Source organism: Hemitrygon akajei, chromosome 19 (genome assembly GCF_048418815.1).
Source record: "Hemitrygon akajei chromosome 19, sHemAka1.3, whole genome shotgun sequence".
Classification (NCBI taxonomy): Eukaryota; Metazoa; Chordata; class Chondrichthyes; order Myliobatiformes; family Dasyatidae; genus Hemitrygon; species Hemitrygon akajei.
Genome location: NC_133142.1, coordinates 19459991 through 19484388, shown reverse-complemented (window position 1 = coordinate 19484388; position 24398 = coordinate 19459991). Strand labels below are relative to the sequence as shown.

Sequence of the window (24398 nt, the reverse complement as noted above, 5' to 3'; positions counted from 1 at the left end):
TTGTTTGCAGCATCACAAAGCAATTAATGGTGATCAGCAACCTGCATCAGACCACCCACCACACCCCCAGACTTCATCTGAAGCTCGCTATTCATTGTTTATATTTCTGTATCTTGGAAATTTTCAGTATTTGAAGTGTTTTATGAATTTGGTTTGTTAATGCAATTCTCAGTTGCAATGTGTTTCTTAAAATGTTTGGTCTTGTAGGTATCAGGTGCAACTTGCGCTGAATCTAATCCAGGAGGTGACTGCTTCAGCCCAACTATGGTAGGTGAACATTAGTTATTCAGACCATAATCTTACATCAAATTTATAGAAACACAACAGAGATTTTATTCCAGTAAACAGGAAATGTATAGTTATTATTATAGGATTTTCTTAACCAAGTTATAAGGAACTGAAACAGTCATAAACTGATTTAAGTATGCTGACAGATGTGTAATTTTGTTTATCGCATGTTGGTGGAGGTTATCCAATTGGTGCATCAATGTTTTGGGTTTTGTTTCCTTTCTGATCTTTCCCTGCTGTTGTACTCTAACGACAGGCAGTGTGATGAGGCTTTGCATTGCAACCTGGGCAATGACTCCAGGCCACAGTTTGAACTTCCTTGCAGGAGTGCACAGAAACAAATGCAGAGGGCATTTGATTGGAAGCAATGGGAAAGAGAAAGTGGGAGGGCAAAATGCGAGTGTTCAGAGAAAAAGGGAGGGAAAGTGGTGAGGTGTAGGAAGTGAAGAATGGGAGTGATACGGTGAAGAATGGAAGGCAGAACAGAGAAATAACGAAAGGTTCTCAGATTGAGATACAAGTCTCAACCTGAGATTCTGGCCATGTGCTTTCAACTATTCATGTTTTCATATGTTTAAGTCTATTAAGGTTGCACAAAAGCACCAATAAAAAAAACTGGTGTATGAGCCACACAAGATTTTTAACAACTTATGGAATTTTGCATCTAATTATTATTGTTAATATCAAGGTAAGCATTCCTGCATTTAATCTAAGTATAAAATGCTTCTCAGAACAAATCTTTCTATAAAATTAATTATCTGTTGATTTCTTGTAGACATGGCTGCCAGAAATATAATTCAACTAAAACATTTAAATAATACTTTTGAATTCTTTATTAGAAATAGAAATTCTAGATGGATGTTCTTTTGCAAAATATTTTGTTCTATATTTAGTTATTTAATGAACTAGTAATTATATTCATATATTTTGAGCTGTGGGAATTTTAGTTTGTAATTTGTTTAATGGTGAGACCTCTCAGATGATTTGTTGCAGAAAAGAAAATTATCTTTATTTGGAAGACATTTTAAGAAAGTTGATCTACCTCCGTGGACAATTAGGTCTGATTACAGCTGCAGAAGGATTACATATGTTTGTAGAAAGAATAGCAAAAATGAAAACAAAACAAAAATTCACAAAAGTACCATTAGTGCTCTTCATTCTGCTTCCTGAGCTCCTTAAACTTTTACTTACAAAAGGTACAAATACATGGATAGCAACAGTCATTTAAAAACGTTAGTCATTGCTGTTTATATTGAGTCATGTTATCGATATAAGTTGTTTAGAGGATGAAAAGGCAGTTATGACATTTTATCTACTTGTTATGAAATATCTAAACAGGCAATGAAAAGAAGTTGATTCTGAAGTGATGTGTAGTGTGCAGTGACTGTTGTGTAGAAGGATATAGATGTTCAAATTCCACCTTGAATTGACGTTGACATTTCTACAGGGAAGCATGACAAGTCTTTTGATTTTCTTCCTCTGGGGGTCAGTATAAGCTTTCCTAATACAAGTGCCACAGTTACTGTACTGTCTTTCAATGAGGTTTTGCAGCGGTGCAATATTTACAGCCATCCTGCTTTAATATTAGTTGCTGTATGACACAGCATTAAGGTGAGAAAACCTTGTGGTTTGAAATTGCAGGAGAGTTGACATTTGAATTTGCTGCGTACAGCTATGATTCATGATTTTCGTCAGACTATCATTTGGGACTTTCTGCAAATGGGAGGGAAATCTGTCTCAGTTGTGTCATCCCATAGTTTACGTGCCTAGTGGATACTGTGTAGAATGGTGGAAAAATCTGCTTGGAGGTTTTTATAGTTCTCAGTTGAGAGAGACTGATGAATGCTCTAGAAAAGGACTGTAAATTAATTACCAGTATTTCCACAATTTCTTGTGTAACTTTGTCTATTGAACTACATTAAATATAAGTATTCTGTTTTTATTCCCTTCATACCCTCATGCATTATGCAATAGTTTTCCATTGTCTTGATCTTACATGATGACAAAGCTATGATGATGCAGTGATTCCAGTTAATTGGGACAGATCAGGACATTTTGGTTCAAATAAGCCAAAGCTTCATGGAAAATGTATTTAAAAAAAGACAAACTGCTATTTAACTGTGTAACGATTACAGGCAGTCTCCGGGTTATGTACAAGTTCCATTCCTAAGTCATCTTTAAGTCGGATTTGTACGTAAATCGGAGCAAGTACATCTGGTATTATTTAGCATCAGTTCGTCAAACGTTTGTCTTAGTATATAGTATATATTTTACCTTTCTATGTATATAAAACACTTAAGAAATGTATGTATTCCAATAATTAAACCACTTTGTTGCTTAGTAATAATTGTAGCTTTCATCGGGGCAGGGCGTTTCACATGCTCCATTATTCTCGCTTTATCCGTTATCCTTTAAAATTGTTCCAATCGTTGACCGACTGTAGCCTAATGCTTTTCCAATGACCAGTGGCGTTTCACCTCTTTCCAAATGCTTTATTATTTCCTCTTTATTTTCAATCGCGATTGCTTCCTGTCAATGGAACAGAAACACTGTGGGTGACGGGTCCCGAGCTGCACCGGCTCCCGAGGTCCACTGGGTCCTAAGGACCACCGCACCCAGTCAACGGAGCAGAAACACTGCGGGCAGCGGGTCCTGGGGTCCGCCAGGTCCTAAGGACCACCACACTGAGACAGGCTAAATGGGACAAGTGAGGGCTGTGCCGGGTTTGGGTATTTGATCCTCCACAATATTCCGCATGGGTATTTAAACTGGAGGTGGCAGTGTTTTTTTTTCACGAGGTCGAGTTGCGAGCTCGACATTAACCCGGCACGGATGGTACGGGAGTCACTGGATCTACATCAACCCGGCATGGGAGCGGACTGTCGCTGGATCGAACCTCCGTTCTCGAGCCCGGCGCTAATATCACTGTGCCACCGTCCGACCGGGGTGGGGGGGTGGGGTCAGGGTCAGGGTGAATCTTACTAAGAAAAACTTAAGCCAAATACTAAGTTAAACACTCAACACAGTGTCAACAGCAATGACAACAACTTAAAATGGCGAACGGTGTCACGATCTGACTTAAAATGGCAGACGGCGTTCTCCTTCCTTGGTTCGTAAGTACGAGTTGTTTGTAACTCGGGGACTACCTGTACGTATTTAAATGAAATACAGAACAAATTACAACACTACTAATACTACCACAGTGCTATAAAACTGTGTATTAATTCCTATTAGTTATTGACAGATGAATTTGTCTCGTGTACACTGTCTTATTCTTTTGATTGAGTGTAAATGAACATAATCAGCACAGACATCTTTCTTTTTCAATCTTTTTATTATTATTATTAATATCAACAAAATAAAATTGATACATAGATAATGGGATTACAAACATACACATTTCAACTGAACATGAAAGAATACATAAGCAATGGTTACAGTATAAATGAGTATTCCCAAATCATGGATGATACAAGTAACAAATCAACAAGGCAAACCTAGGTATATCATAGTATATATTAAAAAAAAAACAGAGAAAAGAAAAAGAAAAAAAAATTATGCAAAAAAATAATAATCTAATAACTAATAAGGAAAAAAAATGAAAAAAGAGGAAAAGAAAAAATGGGAAAAAAAGGGCTGTTTATAATATCTCACAAAAATACAAAATCATCAGTGTCGTCAACTCCGATCCTCTCAACATATATAAAATCGAAATTGGAAAAACAAATAGGCTTGGAACAGGGTCATATTACATCATAGGAAAATATTGAATAATGGTCTCCATATCTTTTCAAATTTAATAGAAGTATCAAATACAACACTTCTAATTTTTTCTAAATTTAGACATAACATAGTTTGAGAAAACCAATGAAATATGGTAGGAGGATTAATTTCTTTCCAATTCAACAAAATAGATCTTCTAGCCATTAATGTAAGAAATGCAATCATTCGACAAGCAGAAGAGGATAAATGGAGTGAGTCCATCATTGGTAAACCAAAAATTGCAGTAATAGGATGAGGTTGTAAATCAATGTTCAATACCGTAGAAATAATATCAAAAATGTCTTTCCAATATTTTTTCAAAAGCGGACACGACCAGAACATATGAGTTAAAGACGCTATCTCAGAATGACATCTGTCACAAATAGGATTTATATAGGAATAAAAATGAGCCAATTTATCCTTGGACATATGAGCCCTATGCACAACCTTAAACTGTATTAATGAATGTTTAGCACATATAGATGATGTATTAACTAATTGACGAATTTTATCCCAATTCTCAATAGGGATAGTAAGGTTAAGTTCTCTTTCCCAATCATTTTTAATCTTATAGAAGGGCTCTGAACGTATCTTCATAATTATATTGTAAAGTTTTGATATTAGCCCTTTCTGAGAAGGATTTAGTTCAAACAAATTCTCCAAAATACCTGAAGACACAAAATTTGGAAAAGTAGGAAGTACAGTATTTAAGAAATTCCTAATCTGTAAATATCTAAAAAAATGAAATCTAGGCAAATTATATTTATTAGATAATTGTTCAAAAGACATAAAACAATTATCCAAAAATAAATCGGAAAATCGTAGTAATCCTTTAGTCTTCCAAGCTGAATAAGCTTGGTCTATAATAGAAGGATAAAAAAAAGCAATTGGATACAATAGGAATATTTAAAACAAACTGAGTCAACCCAAAAAATTTCCGAAATTGAAACCATATACGTAAAGTATGTTTAACTATCGGATTGTCAATTTGTTTCAGCAATTTAGAAAGAGCAAAGGGAAGAGAAGTCCCTAAAATAGAACCCAATGAAAATCCTTGTACAGATTTAATTTCCAGGTTCACCCAATGAGGGCTAAAAGATATATCCCAATCCTTTAACCAACATATCAAAAATCGGATATTAACTGCCCAATAATAAAATCTAAAATTAGGCAATGCCAATCCACCTTCCTTCCTTGCCTTCTGTAAATATTTTTCACCTAATCTAGGATTTTTATTCTGCCATACATATGAGGAAATTTTTGAATCAACATTAGCAAAAAAAGATTTCGGAATAAAAATTGGTACCGCTTGAAATATATATAAAAACTTGGGTAAAATAACCATCTTAATAGCATTAATCCGACCTATCAGAGATAAAGATACTGGTGACCATTTAGTAAACAAACATTTAATCTGATCGATTAGGGGTAAAAATTTAACCTTAAATAAGTCCTTATAGTTTTTTGTGATTTTAATCCCTAAGTAAATAAAAGAGTCATTAACTAATTTAAAAGGTAAATTTCCATAAATTGGAACCTGTCTATTTAAAGGAAACAATTCACTCTTATTAAGATTTAATTTATACCCAGAAAAATTACTAAATTGAGCCAACAATGATATAACTGCAGGAATGGATTTCTCAGGATCAGAAATAAATAATAATAAATCATCTGCATATAATGATAGCTTATGTATATCCGTCCCACGATTAATGCCAAAAATGTTCTGTGATTCTCTGATAGCAATTGCCAAGGATTCTAAAGCAATATCAAATAATAATGGACTAAGAGGACAGCCTTGTCTAGTACCCCAAAATAAACGAAAAAAGGGAGATCTTTGATTGTTAGTAAGCACCGAGGCTACTGGAGTATGATATATCAGGTTAATCCAGGAAATGAATGTCGGACTAAAATTAAACTTCTCAAGCACAGTAAATAAGTATGGCCATTCAACTCTATCAAATGCTTTCTCTGCATCTAGTGAAATGACACATTCTGAAGTGCTATGTGAAGGAGTATAAACAATATTCAATAATCTCCTAACATTGAAAAAAGAATAGCGATTTCTAATAAAACCAGTTTGATCTTCCGAAATAATTTGGGGTAATACCTTCTCCAGCCTGGATGCCAGTAACTTGGAAAAGATCTTGGAATCTACATTCAATAAAGATATTGGTCTATAGGATGCACAGTCAGTAGGGTCTTTATCTTTCTTCAATATTAAAGAAATGGAAGCTCTATAAAAAGATTGTGGCAGATTACCCAATCTAATTGCTTCTTCAAAAACCCTGCATAACCAAGGAGAAAGAGTAGCGGAAAAACATTTTAAAAATTCTACTGTATACCCATCTGGACCTGGTGCTTTCCCAGAATTCATAGAGCAAATAACCCCTTTAATTTCTGCATCCATAATAGGAGTTTCTAATATTGAAAGATCATCTGATGATAATTTTGGAAAATTCAATTTCCCAAGAAAATCACACATGGTATTATGATCCTGAGGGAATTCAGAATGATACAGGGAGGTATAAAAATCTTGAAATGATTTGTTTATCTCATCATGGTTAACTGTCAGATCCCCATTCTGCTGACGAATCTTAGTAATTTGACGTTTAACCAAAGCATTCTTCAATTGACTAGCTAACAGTTTACCCGATTTATCACTATATATATAAAAATCAGATCTGGTTTTCATTAATTGATTTTTAATCGAAGATGTAAGTAATAAACTATGTTCTGTTTGAAGTTCAACCCTTTGTTTGTAAAGCTCCTTACTAGGAGTAGTCGAATATTTCTTGTCAATCTCTTTAATTTTTATCAACCAATAAAAGAGTTTCCTTCTTAATGCGTTTTCTCAGACCAACAGAGTAGGAGATAATCTGTCCACGTATATATGCTTTAAAAGTGTCCCAAAGTGTTCCGCAAGAAATATCATCCATGGAATTAGTTGAAAAGAAGAAATCGATCTGTTCCTTCATAAATTTAATAAAATCTGGATCTTGCAGTAAGGTAGAATCAAATCGCCATTGTCTAGCACTAGAAGCTGTATCTGTAAATTTAATAGAAAGTTTTAATGGAGCATGGTCAGAGATGGCTATAATATCATAATTACAACCAATTACTGATGGAATAAAACAAGAGTCAATAAAAAAATAATCAATTCTCAAGTAGGAATGATAAACATGTGAGAAAAATGAAAACTCTGTCCTCAGAATGCCGAAATCTCCAAATATCAAAAATTCCATTATCAGTCAAAAAAGAGTTAATATAAGTGGCCGACTTATTAGGTAAAGTCTGAGTAGATATAGATTGTCCAACAAAGGATTTAAACAACAATTAAAGTCACCACCCATTATTAACTTATATTCATTTAGATTAGGTAGAGAAGTAAATAAGGACTTTAAAAAATTGGGACAATTCACATTTGGAGCATAAACATTAACCATAGCAACCTTTTTGTTAAAAAGTAAGCCAGTAATTAACAAAAATCTACCATTCGGATCCGAAAAGATATTGTGTTGGACAAATGCAATAGAGGAGTCAATAAAAATTGTAACTCCCTTTACTTTAGCATTCGAATTTGAATGGTACTGTTGATCCCTCCAAAACCTAAAAAAGCGATAATTATCCTCTTTCCCCACATGAGTTTCTTGTACAAAAATAATATGAGCATTAAGTCCTTGGAATACTTTGAAAATCTTTTTCCGTTTAATCGGATGGTTTAAGCCATTAGTATTCCAAGAGACAAAATTAATGGTCTGAGCCATATTTCTGAAATCAACCCTTTGGTATATAAAGGGTTAACCAAATTATGAACTCATGCACCCGGAAGAGGAACAAAAATAAGGGGTGGACCCGGAAGTGACAACATGAAGAAACTAAAAAAAACTGGTGTAAAGAACATAAAATTTAGGGAAAAAACCCCACCCCCCCCCACCCAAGAGGAGAAAAGATTTCCCCAGCCAGGAAAAGGCTGGGAAAAAGGAGAAATGAAACTAAATCTACCCCCATATCAGCAGAAGACAACTCTGTATATAAAGGATAAAAAAGATCCACCCAAACTCTAAAGAAATAATCACTATACTAAAACCAAACTTCTTAATATAATTGGTAGTAAAAAAAGCAAAAAGAATATAATCACTAGTAACTTATAAATCAGGTTAAAACCCAAACAAACCAAAAAAAAAAATTAAACTGTGATAAGAAATGCATTATAGGAAGAAGACGAGAGAAAAAAAAAATGGCGAAATCAAAAAAAAGCCAAAAATATTTTAGAGAAGAAACTGCCATCTTAGTAAAAAAAAATCACCTTCGAAGGATTAATAATAATGACCAAAGATAAAGTACAGTGGTTGAAGTAAGTAAAATAAAAAGATTAGTATGTCGAAAAAAAACTTTAATTAGAGTATAAAATATAGAGTAAACCTACACCAATAGCCAGAAACAAAATCTGGTTTTGGAAACAAAAACCATCTTGCAACGATCAAAATTACTCATTTATTAGAGATGAGAATCCATAGCAGTAGGGAAGTTCTCATTCAAAAAGCTTCTCGCTTCAGATGTAGAAAAGAAAACACGCCGAGGTGCATTGGGAGGCGATATCCTGAGCTTCGCAGGGTATAAGAGCGCAGATTTTAGATTTTTCTCATAACATTCGGACATCAGAGGTTTAAAAAGAAGCCTTGCCTTCATTACTTCTGGACTAAAATCTTCCACTAATCGAAAATTGAATTCTTGAAATTTGACCATCCCTACACGCCGAGCCACACGAATAAGTTGCTCTTTATCATGCACATAATGAAATCGGACAGTTACAACCAGTGGTTTAGCTGAAGCACTTGGTATTCGATGCATAATTCTGTGAGCGCGATCAAGTAACGGAGGACTGTCTGGGAATACAAAAGGGAACGCATCCTTTAAAAGTTGAGCAAAGTACTTCGAGGGGTCCCCTTGTTCAATACCTTCCGGGAGACCAAGAATGCATTAAGTTCTGTCTTCTGGACTGATTCTCAAAGTCAACACTCTTGGCTTTAAGAGTTTCCACCTGTTTAATCGTTGAAAATAATTTCTGCTCCAGTTTTTCAATTATCAAGTCTCGCTTCCGAGTGTCCTCTTGCAAAGTTGCGATTAGAACTTGCTGCTGGTTAACTACTGAATCCGTCTTATCCATATAATCTTGAAAAGCCTTTATATCTTGTTTGAAAATTTGTCGTTGTTCTTCAAATTTTTCATTTAAAACCTCCAATAATATTTCATAAGTCAACTCAGTGCGCTTAGGATCGGTCTTTTTCTTCTTCCCGTTCCCGTTAGGATCTTTCCCAGGTTCTCGCCCTTTAGATCTAAGAGCCATTTCTGTATTCATTTCTTCAAAAATTCACAATAAACTCTTAAAGATAAGTCCAAAAAAGTAGCAAGAATCTTCTGGTGTAGGTAAAAGTAAGTTAAATAAGGGTGATCATAGGTTAAAAAAAGTAAAGGTTATGGAGCGAATCTGAAACAATGCTCACTCCATGAGCGTCACCTGCTGACCTCTTCAGCACAGACATCTAGTGCAGATAATGGACTCCCTTCATACAATGCTTTCAAATTTGCATCCTCCAAATCTTCATTTTCATTGTAACATAAATGGTTGTCGATACCTTCAAATCCTTCATAGTACCTAACTTGTTGAAGTAGTGAAATCCTTTCATTTTCACTCCCAGCTCTTTCTGGGTTCTCCAAGCCTGAATGCTTGAAACCGTAGTGTGCAAAATAGTTCTGAATTGTCTTACTGCGTATTTCTCACCAACAAAAATTATTTTGACAAAAGTCACTTGTTGGTTTGAACGCAGATACACATAACTGGCTCTATTTAAAAACTTCACTTTAAGCACGGTATATTGTCCCAACAGCCATACAAGTGCGTAAGTAAGATTGATGCTAGTTAGAAACAGTTCAGCAACATTCTCCTGTCCCAGTTAAGTGGCATCGTGTCCCAAATGAACAAATGGAACCCCAGCTATTTTCATGATTAGTTTTTGTTCTTAGAGATTTTTCCCAAATAAGATTTAGGACAGAGATGAAGAGAAACTGTTTTTCTCAGAGAGTGTTGAATCTGTGTAATTCTCTGCCCAGGGAAGCAGTTGAGGCTTCTTCACTAGATAAATTTAAGTTACAGTTAGATAGGTTTTTATAAAGTAAGGGAATTAAGGGTTCTGGGGTAAAGGCAGGTAGATGGAGCTGAGCTTACGGACAGATCAGCCGTGATCTTATTGAATGGCGAGGCAGGCTCAATGGGCTGGATGGCCTACTCCTGCTCCCATTTCTTATGTTCTTATATCCCGAGTAACTGATCAAAACCACTGTATTGCCAGTGTGTGAAACATACCAAGCATAACACACTGGACAATATCAGAACAAACAGCACAATAGCAACCAACAATTTACAAACTGTGAGCTGTCAACAATTAGCAGAACATTTACATGCATAAATGTCAAGAATCAGACTTAAACAGATGTCAACATATGAACAGACTCCATAATTATCAACAGAACACAGAGAGCAGGAGAGACCACTGAATAGATATTGGACAGGGACAGTTAAGGCTGATTTATACTTGTGCGTACGTCGCCCCGGTTTTCACTTCTGCGTTGCGCTACGCCGTAGCGAGCATGTGTTGGTGTGCACCAGAACGCTAGTTGGTGGTGGGGTTTCTATGCCACTGTGTTGAATTTCTTCATGAGAGACATGGACGAGGAAGTGCATTTCAAACATTTTCGCATGTTGGCAGGTAGATTTGAAGATTTGGTTCATTTGTTTCCCATCGGTGTACAGACATGGCAGAGAAGAAGCAACCAGAAATGCAGTGCTACGAAGTGGGCCAATCACAGTTGTTGTGGTCTGCGTCGCCGCGACGCGTGAGTTACTTTTCTGGAGAGGTGCACGTCACCCTAAGGCGTAAGTATGGCATAGGGTACACGGTACCTATGGTGTCGATGAGACACACAAGTATAAATCAGCCTTGAGAATATTACACCTGAGTGAGTTTTGTTGAGAAGCTGGATAGCTACAGGAAAGAAACTTTGGAGATGGTGTGTAGTCCTGGTGGTGATGGACTTGTAGCGTCTCCTAATAGCAATTTGGAAAATTGGTGATTGCCATGGTAGCTGTGGTCAGCAATAATTTTTCTTGTACTTTTCCTCACTTTAGCCCAATTAACTGGAATCCACTGTATATCTCTTGTATTTAGAATAGTTTTCATTAATGGAGACCATTATTTCTGTTTAAGGACAGACCCTATCCTATGTACAAACCCCATTTCCAGAAAAGTTGGGATATTTTCCAAAATGCAATAAAAACAAAAATCTGTGATATGTTAATTCACGTGAACCTTTATTTAAATGACAAAAGTACAAAGAAAAGAATTTCAATAGTTTTACTGACCAACTTAATTGTATTCTGTAAATATACACAAATTTAGAATTTGATGGCTGCAACACACTCAACAAAAGTTGGGACAGAGTTAAAATAAGATTGAAAAGTGCACAGAATATTCAAGTAACACCGGTTTGGAAGACTCCACATTAAGCAGGCTAATTGGTAGCAGGTGAGATATCATGAATGGGTATAAAAGTAGCGTCAATCAAAGGCTCAGTCTTTCCAAGCAAGGATGGGTCGTGGCTCACGCCTTTGTGCCAAAATTCATGAGAGAATTGTTAGTCAGTTCAAAAGGAACACTTCCCAGTGCAAGATTGCAGAGAATTTAGGTCTTTCAACATCTACAGTACATAATATTGTGAAAAGATTCAGAGAATTCAGAGACATCTCAGTGCGTAAAGGGCAAGGTCGGAAACCACTGTTGAGTGCGCGTGATCTTCAAGCCCTCAGGCGGCACTGCCTAAGAAACTGTCATGCTACTGTGACAATTATAGCCACCTGGGCTCGGGAGTACTTCGGAAAACCATTTCTGAACTTTCGACAAGCAACAGCTACTTAGACAGCATCTGCAGATTAATTCTCAGTCCATTTTCTCAGTCTCTGTTCCTTTTCTCTCCATATCTTACTCTTTCCTAGTAGCAGAGTATCTGCTACAGTTCCCAGTGTGTTTGCTGGGGAATTTACATGCTCAACTTGTGCCAGGTTGAACCAGGCACAGGAACAGCAAACCTATTCATTTTACTGGTAAGAATCTGCTGCAATGGATGACTAAGTACCGGTACTTGGTAATTTACATAATTAAAAAGAATAAGAAACCAATGTATTCAAAATAAGTGTTTTGTCTGTTAATTAAATAAATTCATTCACTTTCATCGTTTTTGAATATGTCAGGAACATTGATAAATTTGTCACAAGTTTTCTTCAGCTGTTATGTCGGCAGTTCTTGTTCTGACGCATCCATGTGATGACATTAAGTTGCACAAAGTCCTGCTTCATCATAGTTTCAGTGTGAATTTATCAACACGTTGACATCTGTGGATCAATAAAATATAAGTATTTACTGTGTTCTTTTTACAAGAAAGCATATTTGAGTAAAATAGAAACAATGTCTTGCTGAAAGCCAATTACATTAAAGCCAAACTCTAGCTTAGAATGTAGATTTCAAAGTTTCATCTTTTCTCTGAAAAACAAACATTTAACCACACTGAACATTTGGTATTTAACTCCCTTCCAAACCAAAACATATAAAACAGGTTTATCAAACAAACATAACTTTCAACCCTACTTCCAAAGCAAAAATCATTCTCATTCTCTCTCTCTCTCTCTCTCTCTCTCTCTCTCTCTCTCTCTCTCTCTCTCTCTCTCTCTCTCTCTCTCTCTCTCTCTCTCTCTCTCTCTCTCTCTCTCTCTCTCTCTCCCTCTCCCTCTCCCTCTCCCTCTCCCTCTCCCTCTCCCTCTCCCTCTCCCTCTCCCTCTCCCTCTCCCTCTCCCTCTCCCTCTCCCCCCCCCCCCCTCCCCCTCTCTCTCTCTCTCTCCTCTCTCTCTCGCTTTGTAGAGATACGCTGACGCAAGTCTTTTGACTTTCATAAAGCAGCAGATTGTGGAAAAACTTTCAGCAGAGAGGAGACCTGACGTCTCCCACTTGAAGGATATATTTTTCTTCAGTACAGGGCTCCCAAAAGTGCAGGCATTCATGCTCGTTCTAATGCAGACAACTGCATTGCTGGCAACCTCCTTCCATGAGCGCCCTTTGCACGAGCAAACTGTTCCATAGTTGCACTTTTATTCAGAATCCTGCTTGGGTTTGTATCTTTCCCCCAACCCAAGAAAGAATATGTCACTTCCTGCCCCATCAGCATCGCATGCACACAATCCGTGTTTGTGCTACTCAGGAGCAGGCAAAGTACTTTATTGGGCTGTAACTCTTAAGGAATACTGCTTGAAGTCAGAGCTACGAGGAGGAGCTGGTTAAATGGAAAATTCAGCTATTGTTCCTGAAAAAGATCAGTGCTAAAAGAGAGAGCCTGGTTGTGCTGTTTTGGACTTAGTGATTTACTTATTTATTTTAATAAAGCCACTTGAGATGTAATCATGTACAAACCCCATTTCCAGAAGAGTTGGGATATTTTCCAAAATGCAATAAAAACAAAAATCTGTGATATGTTAATTCACGTGAACCTTTATTTAACTGACAAAAGTACAAAGAAAAGATTTTCAATAGTTTTACTGACCAACTTAATTGTATTTTGTAAATATACACAAATTTAGAATTTGATGGCTGCAATACACTCAACAAAAGTTGGGACAGAGGCATGTTTACCATTGTGTTACATCACCTTTCCTTTTAATAACACTTTTTAATCATTTTGGAACTGAGGATACTAATTGTAGTAGATTTGCAATTGGAAATTTTGGCCATTCTTGCTTGATATAAGATTTCAGCTGCTCAACAGTCCGTGGTCTCCGTTGTCTGATTCTCCTCTTCATGATGCGCCATACATTTTCAATAGGAGATAGATCTGGACTGGCAGCAGGCCAGTCAAGCACACGCACTCTGTGTCTACAAAGCCACGCTGTTGTAGCCCGTGCAGAATGTGGTCTGGCATTGTCCTGCTGAAATAAGCATGGACGTCCCAGGAAGAGACGTCACCTTGATGGCAACATATGTCTCTCTGAAATCCTAATACATGCCTCAGAGTCAATGGTACCTTCACATACATGCAACTCACCCATGTCGTGGGCACTGATGCACCCCCATACCATCACAGATGCTGGCTTTTGCACCTTTCGCTCATAACAATCAGGATGGTTGTTTTTATCTTTGGCACGGAGAACTCGACACCTGTTTTTTCCAAAAACTAGCTGAAATGTGGACTCATCTGACCATAGCACACGGTTCCACAGTCTTTCGGTCCATCTGAGATGAGCTCAGGCCCAGAGAACTCGCCGGCGTTTCTGCATAGAGTTGATATATGGCTTCCTCCTTGCGTAATACAGTTTCAAGTTGCATTCCTGGATGCAGCGACGGACTGTGTTAACTGACAATGGTTTTCCAAAGTACTCCCGAGCCCAGGTGGCTATAGTTGTCACAGTAGCATGACAGTTTCTTAGGCAGTGCCGCCTGTGGGCTTGAAGATCACGCGCATTCAACAGTGGTTTCCGACCTTGCCCTTTACGCACTGAGATGTCTCTGAATTCTCTGAATCTTTTCACAATATTATGTACTGTAGATGTTGAAAGACCTAAATTCTCTGCAATCTTGCATTGGGAAGTGTTCCTTTTGAACTGACTAACAATTCTCTCACAAATTTTGGCACAAAGGGGTGAGCCACGACCCATCCTTGCTTGCAAAGACTGAGCCTTTGATGGACACTACTTTTATACCCAGTCATGATACCTCACCTGCTACCAATTAGCCTGCTTAATGTGGAGTCTTCCAAACCGGTGTTACTTGAATATTCTGTGCACTTTTCAATCTTATTTTAACTCTGTCCCAACTTTTGTTGAGTGTGTTGCAGCCATCAAATTCTAAATTTGTGTATATTTACAAAATACAATTAAGTTGGTCAGTAAAACTATTGAAAATCTTTTCTTTGTACTTTTGTCATTTAAATAAAGGTTCACGTGAATTAACATATCACAGATTTTTGTTTTTATTGCATTTTGGAAAATATCCCAACTTTTCTGGAAATGGGGTTTGTAGATTGCAGATGCATTTTAATGCCAAAATCTGTGCAGTTGGTTTTTAAGACCTCTTCTTTGCAGGGCATCAGTGAATAAATGTGTATAAGGTCATTCACCAATAAAAAGTGCACAAGTTCTGTTACTTCATCCCACCTCTGAAGACTTCAACAGCTGCAGAATAGTATAGATGGTTGGTGCACAAAGAAACAGCAGTTACCGTAATGATAGCAATACTCAGTCACGTGAGTTTTGTACAGCACGTATACAACCTGTGGCTGATTTTAGGCCAGTTATTTGGGCAGACAGATGGAAGCGTAATGGTAAGTTTCAATTCTGGCAACAAGCAGTAAGATAGAGCAAGAGGGTTTCCTGTTTAGTTCTCTTCTTACAATGGTTATGGTTTTAATTGAAAATAAACCATTTTGCTCAGCTCAGCTACAAAGCCCATTTTTAAGTCTACATCTGTGTTCTACTGCTATCCTTTGTAAATAATTTGACGTGTACCTTGATATATTAAATAAATGACAGGCACATATCGATTGTAGCTTAGTTTGTGGCAGCATGTAAAAGGAAGTGTTTTTTTTTAAAATGTCTTTACAACTTTTACCAATTAGCAACCTATTTACTCATATTGTTATAATGCTACAACACCACTGTGCTCCCAATGAGGTATAACTGTTTGCATTTTTCCTTTTTTTCCTCTTTCCTTTAATGTCCTGTTGTTATTCAACCTTATTTGACTCCGGGTTTAGTGATTTAAATAACAATATAAATTTACTATATTTTAACTTTGCTGTCGGTCTTCAGTTGGATTGGTTGAACATCATTGGTTACCTGCTCGCAGATTCAGTTTGGAATTCAGACAGACAGGAAAATCTACTCAACTACTCACTTAAAACTCTGAGGGCATTCTAAGTGAAGTGAATGATTAAGGCCAGTTCTTTGTCAAGGACTGATGTCTGGGCCATTCGGTTTATGGCCAGAGAATTACATATCTGTTACCTAAATTACAAACAGACTTTTAAAGCATTTTTAAACAGTCTGGGATTGATATAGTTGTGTTATTTTGCAATAAGCGCAGTATTCTCTAGACCATCTGAAAATGTAAAGGTGAAAGTTCTGTACCCAGAAACCATCTTCTGCAGGTTTAACTTAGAACCATAGAACATTACAGCACAGAAACAGGCCTTTTGGCCCTTCTTGGCTGTGCCGAACCATTTTTCTGCCTAGTCCCACTGACCTGCACCTGGACCATATCCGTCCAAACACCTCTCATCCATGTACCTGCCCAAGTTTTTCTTAAATGTTAAAAGTGAGCTCGCATTTACAACTTCATCTGGCAGCTCATTCCACACTCCCACCACTCTCTGTGTGAAGAAACCCCCCCCCCCATGTTTCCTTTAAACTTTTCCCCCTTCACCCTTAACCCATGTCTTCTGGTTTTTTTCTCCCCTAGCCTCAGTGGAAAAAGACTGCTTGCATTCACTCTATCTATACCCATCATAATTTTATACACCTCTACCAAATCTCCTCATTCTTCTATGCTCCAGGGAATAAAGTCCTATCCTATTCAATCTTTCTCTGAAACTCAGTTTCTCAGTGGCAACAGTTGTTTACAAATCTACAAAATTACTACAAAAGACAGCATTTGACCAAGTGTGGCATCAAGGTGCCCTAGCTAAAATGGAGTCAATAGGAATTAGGGGGAAACCCTTCCACTGGTTGGAATCAGACAGGCACAAAGGAAGATGGTTGTGGTGGCTGGATGCCAATCATCTCATCCTCAGGATATCACTACAGGAGTTCCTCAGGGAAGTGTCCTGGGACCAACCATCTTCAGCTGCTTCATCAATGACCTTCCTTCTGTCATTTTCAGATGACTGCACAATGTTCTGGTCCATTCATGACTCTTCAGGCAGTGAAGCAGTTCATACCCAAATGCAGCAGGACCTGGACAATATCCAGGCTTAGGCTGAGAAGTAGCATTCAAGCCCACAAGTGCCAGGCAATGACCATCTCCAAGAGAGGCTGTAACCATCGTCCCTTGACATTCAGTGGCATCACCATCACTGAATCCCCTACTATCAACCATTGACAGGAAACTGAACTGGTCTACCCATATAAACACCGTGTCTACCAGAGCAGGTCAAAGGCTAGGAATCCTGCGGCATGTAATTCACCCCCTGACTCCCCAAAGCCTGCCCACCATCTACATGGCTCAGGTCAGGAGTGTAATGGAATATTTGCCACTCGCCTGGATGAGTGCAGCTCCATCAACACTGAAGAAGTTTGACACCATCCAGTACAAGGCAGCCCACTTGACTGGTACACTTTCCACAAGCATCCAATCCCTCCACAATTGAAGAACAGTTGCAGCAGTGTGTACTATCTACAAGATGCACTGCAACAACACACCGAAGTTCCTAAGGCAGCACCTTCCAGACCCACGACCACTACCATCTAGAAGGACGGGAACAGCAGATACGTGAGAATGCCACCAATTGGAGATCCCCCTCCAAGTCACTCACTGCAGTGACTTGGAAACATATCGCCGTTCCTTTATTGTCACTGGGTCAAAATCATGGAACTCCCTCCCTAACAGCACTGTGGGTGTACCTACACCTCAGGGACTGCAGCGGTTCAAGAAGGCAGCTCATCACCACCTTCTCAAGGGCAACTAGAGATGGGCAATAAATGCTGGTTTAGCTGGCGATGCCCACATCCCATAGATAAATAAATTCTCAAAATTCTAAATTTAGTGTGTGACACTATTTCATTTTGCGTATAGCATGGTAAATTTAAGATGATAATTATTTGCACTTCAATTGATAACAGCAGTTTGAATGAATTATATTGCTTGTGAAATTGAAATACAATCAAAGTAATAAAGAGTTCACAAAGTGCACATTGGCTCATGGAAAGTGAATTTAGGAATTAAAATAGAAAACCAAGGAGTTGGTACATTGGTATTTTGCATTGGGTTTCGCTGGAGAGAATGTAAACATCTTAGCAATAATTAAAAATTGGGAATTGGAAGGGGGAGAGAAGGGTGATCACCAGGGAAGTAATAATAAGCAAATTATTGCAACAATGGGCTGAATTGTCCCCAGATCCTTATAATATTCATCTTAGTGAGATTGCTGATATTATTTCGTAAATTTTCCAAAGTTCCCTAGATATGAGGAAGATTTCATTCAATTGCAAAATAGCAAACTTTGTTTTAAAAAGCAAGGATGACAGAAAGATGAAAATTACAGTCCGGTCAGTTTAACTTCTTTTATAAGTAAAATGTTATTAGCTCGTTATAACAGGGCACTTTGTAAAGTCCAAAGTCATTGTGATTATTTATTTATTTATTTATTTATTGATTGATTGATTAATTGTGATACATCCGAGATTAGGCCCTTGCAGCCCCTCCAGCCGCGCTGACCAGCAACCCCCCCGCCCCCCGATTTAACCCTAGCCTAATCATGGGGCAATCTACAATGACCAATTAACCTACCAATCAGTATGTCTTTGGGATGCGGGAGGAAACCAGAGCAACCAGAGGAAACACACATGGGGAAAATGTGCAAACTCATTACCGACAGCGGTTAGCGCTGTAAAACGGTGTACTAACCACTACACTACAGTGATGCTCCTGTGAAAGCCATGATGTTTGACCAATACTTTGAAATTCTTTGAGGAAGTAACAAGCACTGTGTATGAAAGTGGTTCCAATGTATGCACCGTACTTAACTCTCCAGAAGGCATTTGATATGATGCTGCATCACAGATTGTTATGCCCAGTAAGATCTCATGCTGCATTTAGTAATTTATTAGATTTGATCCAAAGCTAGCTGGCTAACAAGCAGGAGTAGGCAGAAGTAGGTCTAATTCTGGTTGACATAATGTAACTATTGTTGTAGCACAGGGTCTGGTGCTGCTGAGCTGTTGACAATGTCTATATAAATGATTTAGATGAAAGCACCATAGTTACGATTGATAAATTTTGTGGTGAGCTAAAGGTAGGCTGGAAAGTAAGGCATGAAGGCTACGGAGGCCCTCAAAGTGACAGGGTAAAGATCTGGCACATGGAGTATAACGTGGAAAAATGTGGGATTTTCCCTGCCAAAATTGACAATTAACAAATAAAATATAGGAGCAGAATGAGGCCATTTGGCCCATTGAGTCTGCTCCTCTATTTCATCACGGCGGATCCATTTCCTCTCGGACCCAATCTCCTGCCTTCTTCCTGTATCCCGTCATCCCCAGACCAATCAAGAATCTGTCAACCTTTGCCTTCAATATGCGTAAAGACGTGGCCTCCAGAGCTGCCTGTGGCAATGAATTCCACAGATTCAACGCTCTGGCTAAAGAAATTCCTCATCTCAGTTCTAAAAGGACACCCCTTTATTCTGAGGCTGTGTCCTCTAGTCCTGGACTCTCCCACCATAGGAAACATCCTCTCCACATTCACTCTATCGAGGCCTTTCACCATTCAATAGGTTTCAATTAGGTCAACCCTTATTCTTTTGAATTCCAGTGAATACAGGCCCAGAGGGATCAAATGCTCTTCATATGACAAGCTGTTCAACCCTGGAATAATTTTTGTGATAAAAAGCAGACTGTTATCTAAATGGAGAGTGAATAACAAATCCCTGGCATGCAAAGTGATCTGGGCATTCTAGTGTGTGATTCTAAAAGGAAGCAACCAAGCAGAAACAACAGGTGTTTAGGAAATCTAGCAACATTATTCTTTCAGTTCTTGGAAATTTAAAAGTTGGAAGGTTGTGCCATAAAGTAATTGTGAAATCCAATCTGGAGTGGCTTGTGTCTCTTTAATTAAGGGAGAATTTTAATGCACAAGTTCAGAGAGGTTTACCAGGCTAACTGGAGGTTAGACATGCAAGGCTTTTATCTACAGGAGTTTTAGTGGGAGAGGATTTGATTAAAACTTAGAAGATTAAAACTTTAAACAAATAAACAGAGGGATAGCTCAAGTGGAGCGGCCTGTGGAAAGCGGCCAGTAAAGGAGTGGAGATTTGAGGCTTTGACGAGAAGAGGCTGAGGACGAGCTTCACTCCAAGTGAGGTGAGGCCGGGTAAGTTCCTTTCAAAGGAGAAAGTTTCAAAAGTTGAGGCAAGTATTGGGTAGGTCATGGCAGCTGAGATCGGCCCCGTGGTTTGTTCATCTTGCAGCATGTGGGAAATCAGGGATACTTCCAGTGTCCCTGACGACTATGTGTGCAGGAAGTGTGTCCAACTGCAGCTTCTGGCAGACCGCATTGAGCATCTGGAGCTGCGATTGGATTCATACTGGAGCATTCGCAATGCTAAGAAAGTCATGAATAGCACGTTCAGTGAGTTGGCCACACCGCAGGTAAAGGCTACACAGGCAGAAAGGGAAGGGGTGGCCACTAGACAGCGTAGCAATAGGCAGGTAGTGCAGGAGTCGCCTGAGGTCATCTCCCTCCTAAACAGATATACTGTTTTGGATACTGTTGGGGGAGATGTCTCATCAGGGGAAGGCAGCAGCAGCCGAGTTCATTGCACCATGGGTGGCTCTGCAGCACAGGAGGGAAGGAAAAGGAGTGGGAGAGCTATAGTGTTAGGGGATTTGATTGTAAGGGGAATAGATAGGCGTTTCTGCGGCCGCAAAAGAGACTCCAGGATGGTATGTTGCCTCCCTGGTGCAAGGGTCAAGGATGTCTCTGAGCGGCTGCAGGACATTCTGGAATGGGAGGGTGAACAGCCAGTGGTCGTAGTGCACATAGGTACCAACGATATAGGTAAAAAACAGGATGAGGTCCTACAAGGTGAATTTAGGGTGTTAGGAGATAAACTAAAAAGTAGGACCACAAAGGTAATAATCTCTGGATTACTACCAGTGCCACGTGCTAGTCAGAGTAGAAATAGGAGGATATTTCAGATGAATACGTGGCTTGAAAAATGGTGCAAGGGGGAGGGATTCAAATTTCTGGGGCATTGGAACCAGTTCTGGGGGAGGCGGGACCGGTATAAACAGGACGGTCTGCACCTGGGCTGGAATGGAACCAATGTCCTAGGGGGAGCGTTTGCTACTGTTGTTCAGGAGGCTTTAAACTAATGTGGCAGGGGGATGGGGACAAGTGCAGAGAGACAGAGGGGTGTAAAATGAGGGAAGAAGCAAAAAGTAGTAAGGTGAAAAGTAAAAGTGACAGGCAGGCAAATCCAGGGCAAAAAGCAAAAAGAGCCACTTTTCAACAATTGTATAAGGGCTAAGAGTGTTGTAAAAACAAGCCTGAAGGCTTTGTGTGTAAATGCGAGGAGCATTCATAACAAGGTGGATGAATTGAATGTGCAGATAGTTATTAATGAATATGATATAGTTGGGATCACAGAGACATGGCTCCAGGGTGACCAAGGATGGGAGCTCAACATCCAGGGATATTCAATATTCAGGAGGGATAGACAGGAAAGAAAGGGAGGTGGGGTAGCACTGCTGGTTAGAGAGGAGATTAACGCAATAGGAAGGAAGGACATTAGCCTGGAGGATGTGGAATCGATATGGGTAGAACTGCATAACACTAAGGGGCAGAAAACGCTGGTGGGAGTTGTGTACAGGCCACCTAACAGTAGTAGTGAGGTTGGGGATGGCATTAAACAGGAAATTAGAAATGAGTGCAATAAAGGAACAGTAGTTATAATGGGTGACTTCAATCTACATATAGATTGGGTGAACCAAATTGGTAAGGGTGCTGAGTAAGAGAATTTCTTGGAATGTATGCGGGATGGTTTTCTGAACCAACATGTCGAGGAACCAACTAGAGAGCAGGCCATTCTAGATTGGGTATTGAGCAATGAGGAAGGGTTAGTTAGCAATCTTGTCATGCGAGGCCCCTTGGGTAAGAGTGACCATAATATGGTGGAATTCTTCATTAAGATGGAGAGTGACATAGTTAATTTGGAAACAAAGGTTCTGAACTTAAAGAAGGGTAACTTTGAAGGTATGAGACGTGAATTAGCTAAGATAGACTGGCAAATGATACTTAAAGGGTTGACGGTGGATATGCAATGGCAAGCATTTAAAGATTGCATGGATGAACTACAACAATTGTTCATCCCAGTTTGGCAAAAGAATAAACCAGGGAAGGTAGTGCACCCGTGGCTGACAAGGGAAATTAGGGATAGTATCAAGTCCAAAGAAGAAACATATAAATTAGCAAAAAAAAGCGGCACACCTGAGGACTGGGAGAAATTCAGAGACCAGCAGAGGAGGACAAAGGGCTTAATTAGGAAAGGGAAAAAAGATTATGAGAGAAAGCTGGCAGGGAACATAAAAACTGACTGTAAAAGCTTTTATAGATACATGAAAAGAAAAAGATTGGTCAAGACAAATGTAGGTCCTTTACAGTCAGAAACAGGTGAATTGATCATAGGGAACAAAGACATGGCAGACCAATTGAATAACTACTTTGGTTCTGTCTTCACTAAGGAGGACATAAATAATCTTCCAGAAATAGTAAGGGACCGAGGGTCTAGTGAGATGGAGGAACTGAGGGAAATACATGTTAGTAGGGAAGTGGTGTTAGGTAAATTGAAGGGATTAAAGGCAGATAAATCCCCAGGGCCAGATGGCCTGCATCCCAGAGTGCTTAAGGAAGTAGCCCAAGAAATAGTGGATACATTAGTGATAATTTTTCAAAACTCCTTAGATTCTGGATTAGTTCCTGAGGATTGGAGGGTGGCTAATGTAACCCCACTTTTTAAAAAAGGAGGGAGAGAGAATCCGGGGAATTATAGACTGGTTAGTCTGACATCGGTGGTGGGGAAAATGCTAGAGTCGGTTATCAAAGATGTGATAACAGCACATTTGGAAAGAGGTGAAATCATCAGACAAAGTCAGCATGGATTTGTGAAAGGAAAATCATGTCTGACGAATCTTATAGAATTTTTTGAAGATGTAACTAGTATAGTGGATGGGGAGAGCCAGTGGATGTGGTATATTTAGATTTTCAGAAGGCTTTTGACAAGGTCTCACACAGGAGATTAGTGTGCAAACTTAAAGCACACGGTATTGGGGGTATGGTATTGATGTGGACAGAGAATTGGTTGGCAGACAGGAAGCAAAGAGTGGGAGTAAGCGGGACCTTTTCAGAATGGCAGGCGGTGACTAGTGGGGTACCGCAAGGCTCAGTGCTGGGACCCCAGTTGTTTACAATATATATTAATGATTTAGACGAGGGAATTAAATGCAGCATCCCCAAGTTTGCGGATGACACAAAGCTGGGCGGCGGTGTTAGCTGTGAGGAGGATGCTAAGAGGATGCAGGGTGACTTGGATAGGTTTGGTGAGTGGGCAAATTCATGGCAGATGCAATTTAATGTGGATAAATGTGAGGTTATCCACTTTGGTTGCAAGAACAGGAAAACAGATTATTATCTGAACGGTGGCCGATTAGGAAAAGGGGAGATGCAACGAGACCTGGGTGTCATTGTACACCAGTCATTGAAGGCGGGCATGCAGGTACAGCAGGCGGTAAAGAAGGCAAATGGTATGTTGGCATTCATAGCAAAAGGATTTGAGTACAGGAGCAGGGAGTACTGCAGTTGTACAAGGCATTGGTGAGACCACACCTAGAATATTGTGTACAGTTTTGGTCCCCTAATCTGAGGAAAAGCATTCTTGCTATAGAAGGAGTACAGAGAAGGTTCACCAGATTGATTCCTGGGATGGCAGGACTTTCATATGAAGAAAGACTGGATCGACTAGGCTTATACTCACTGGAATTTAGAAGACTGAGGGGGGATCTTATTGAAATGTATAAAATTCTAAAGAGATTGGACAGGCTAGATGCAGGAAGATTGTTTCCGATGTTGGGGAAGTCCAGAATGAGGGGTCACAGTTTAAGGACAAAGGGGAAGCCTTTTAGGACCGAGATGAGGAAAAATTTCTTCACACAGAGAGTGGTGAATCTGTGGAATTCTTTGCCACAGGAAACAGTTGAGGCCGGTTCATTGGCTATATTTAAGAGGAAGTTAAATATGGCCCTTGTGGCTAAAGGGATCAGGGGGTATGGAGAGAAAGCAGGTACAGGGTTCTGAGTTGGATGATCAGCCATGATCATACTGAATGGCGGTGCAGGCTCAAAGGGCTGAATGGCCTACTCCTGCACCTATTTTCTATGTTTCTATGTTAAGATCTAAGGAGTGTTAACCAGGTGGATATGAGATGATGTTTCCTCTTACTGGAAAATCTAGAACTTTGAGACACTGTTTTAAGAGTAA

General features: G+C 39.1%; 1 protein-coding gene across 2 annotated transcripts in view; it reads left to right on the top strand.

Moving 5' to 3' along the window:
* LOC140741797 (FYVE, RhoGEF and PH domain-containing protein 3-like) overlaps positions 1-24398 on the top strand; it is a 282274-nt gene that overhangs the window by 233724 nt on the left and 24152 nt on the right. For both annotated transcript variants that reach the window (XM_073072191.1, XM_073072192.1), the window contains one exon: positions 208-267. In XM_073072191.1, the coding sequence (XP_072928292.1) occupies positions 208-267 (60 nt within the window). The remainder of the gene's footprint in view (positions 1-207; positions 268-24398) is intronic.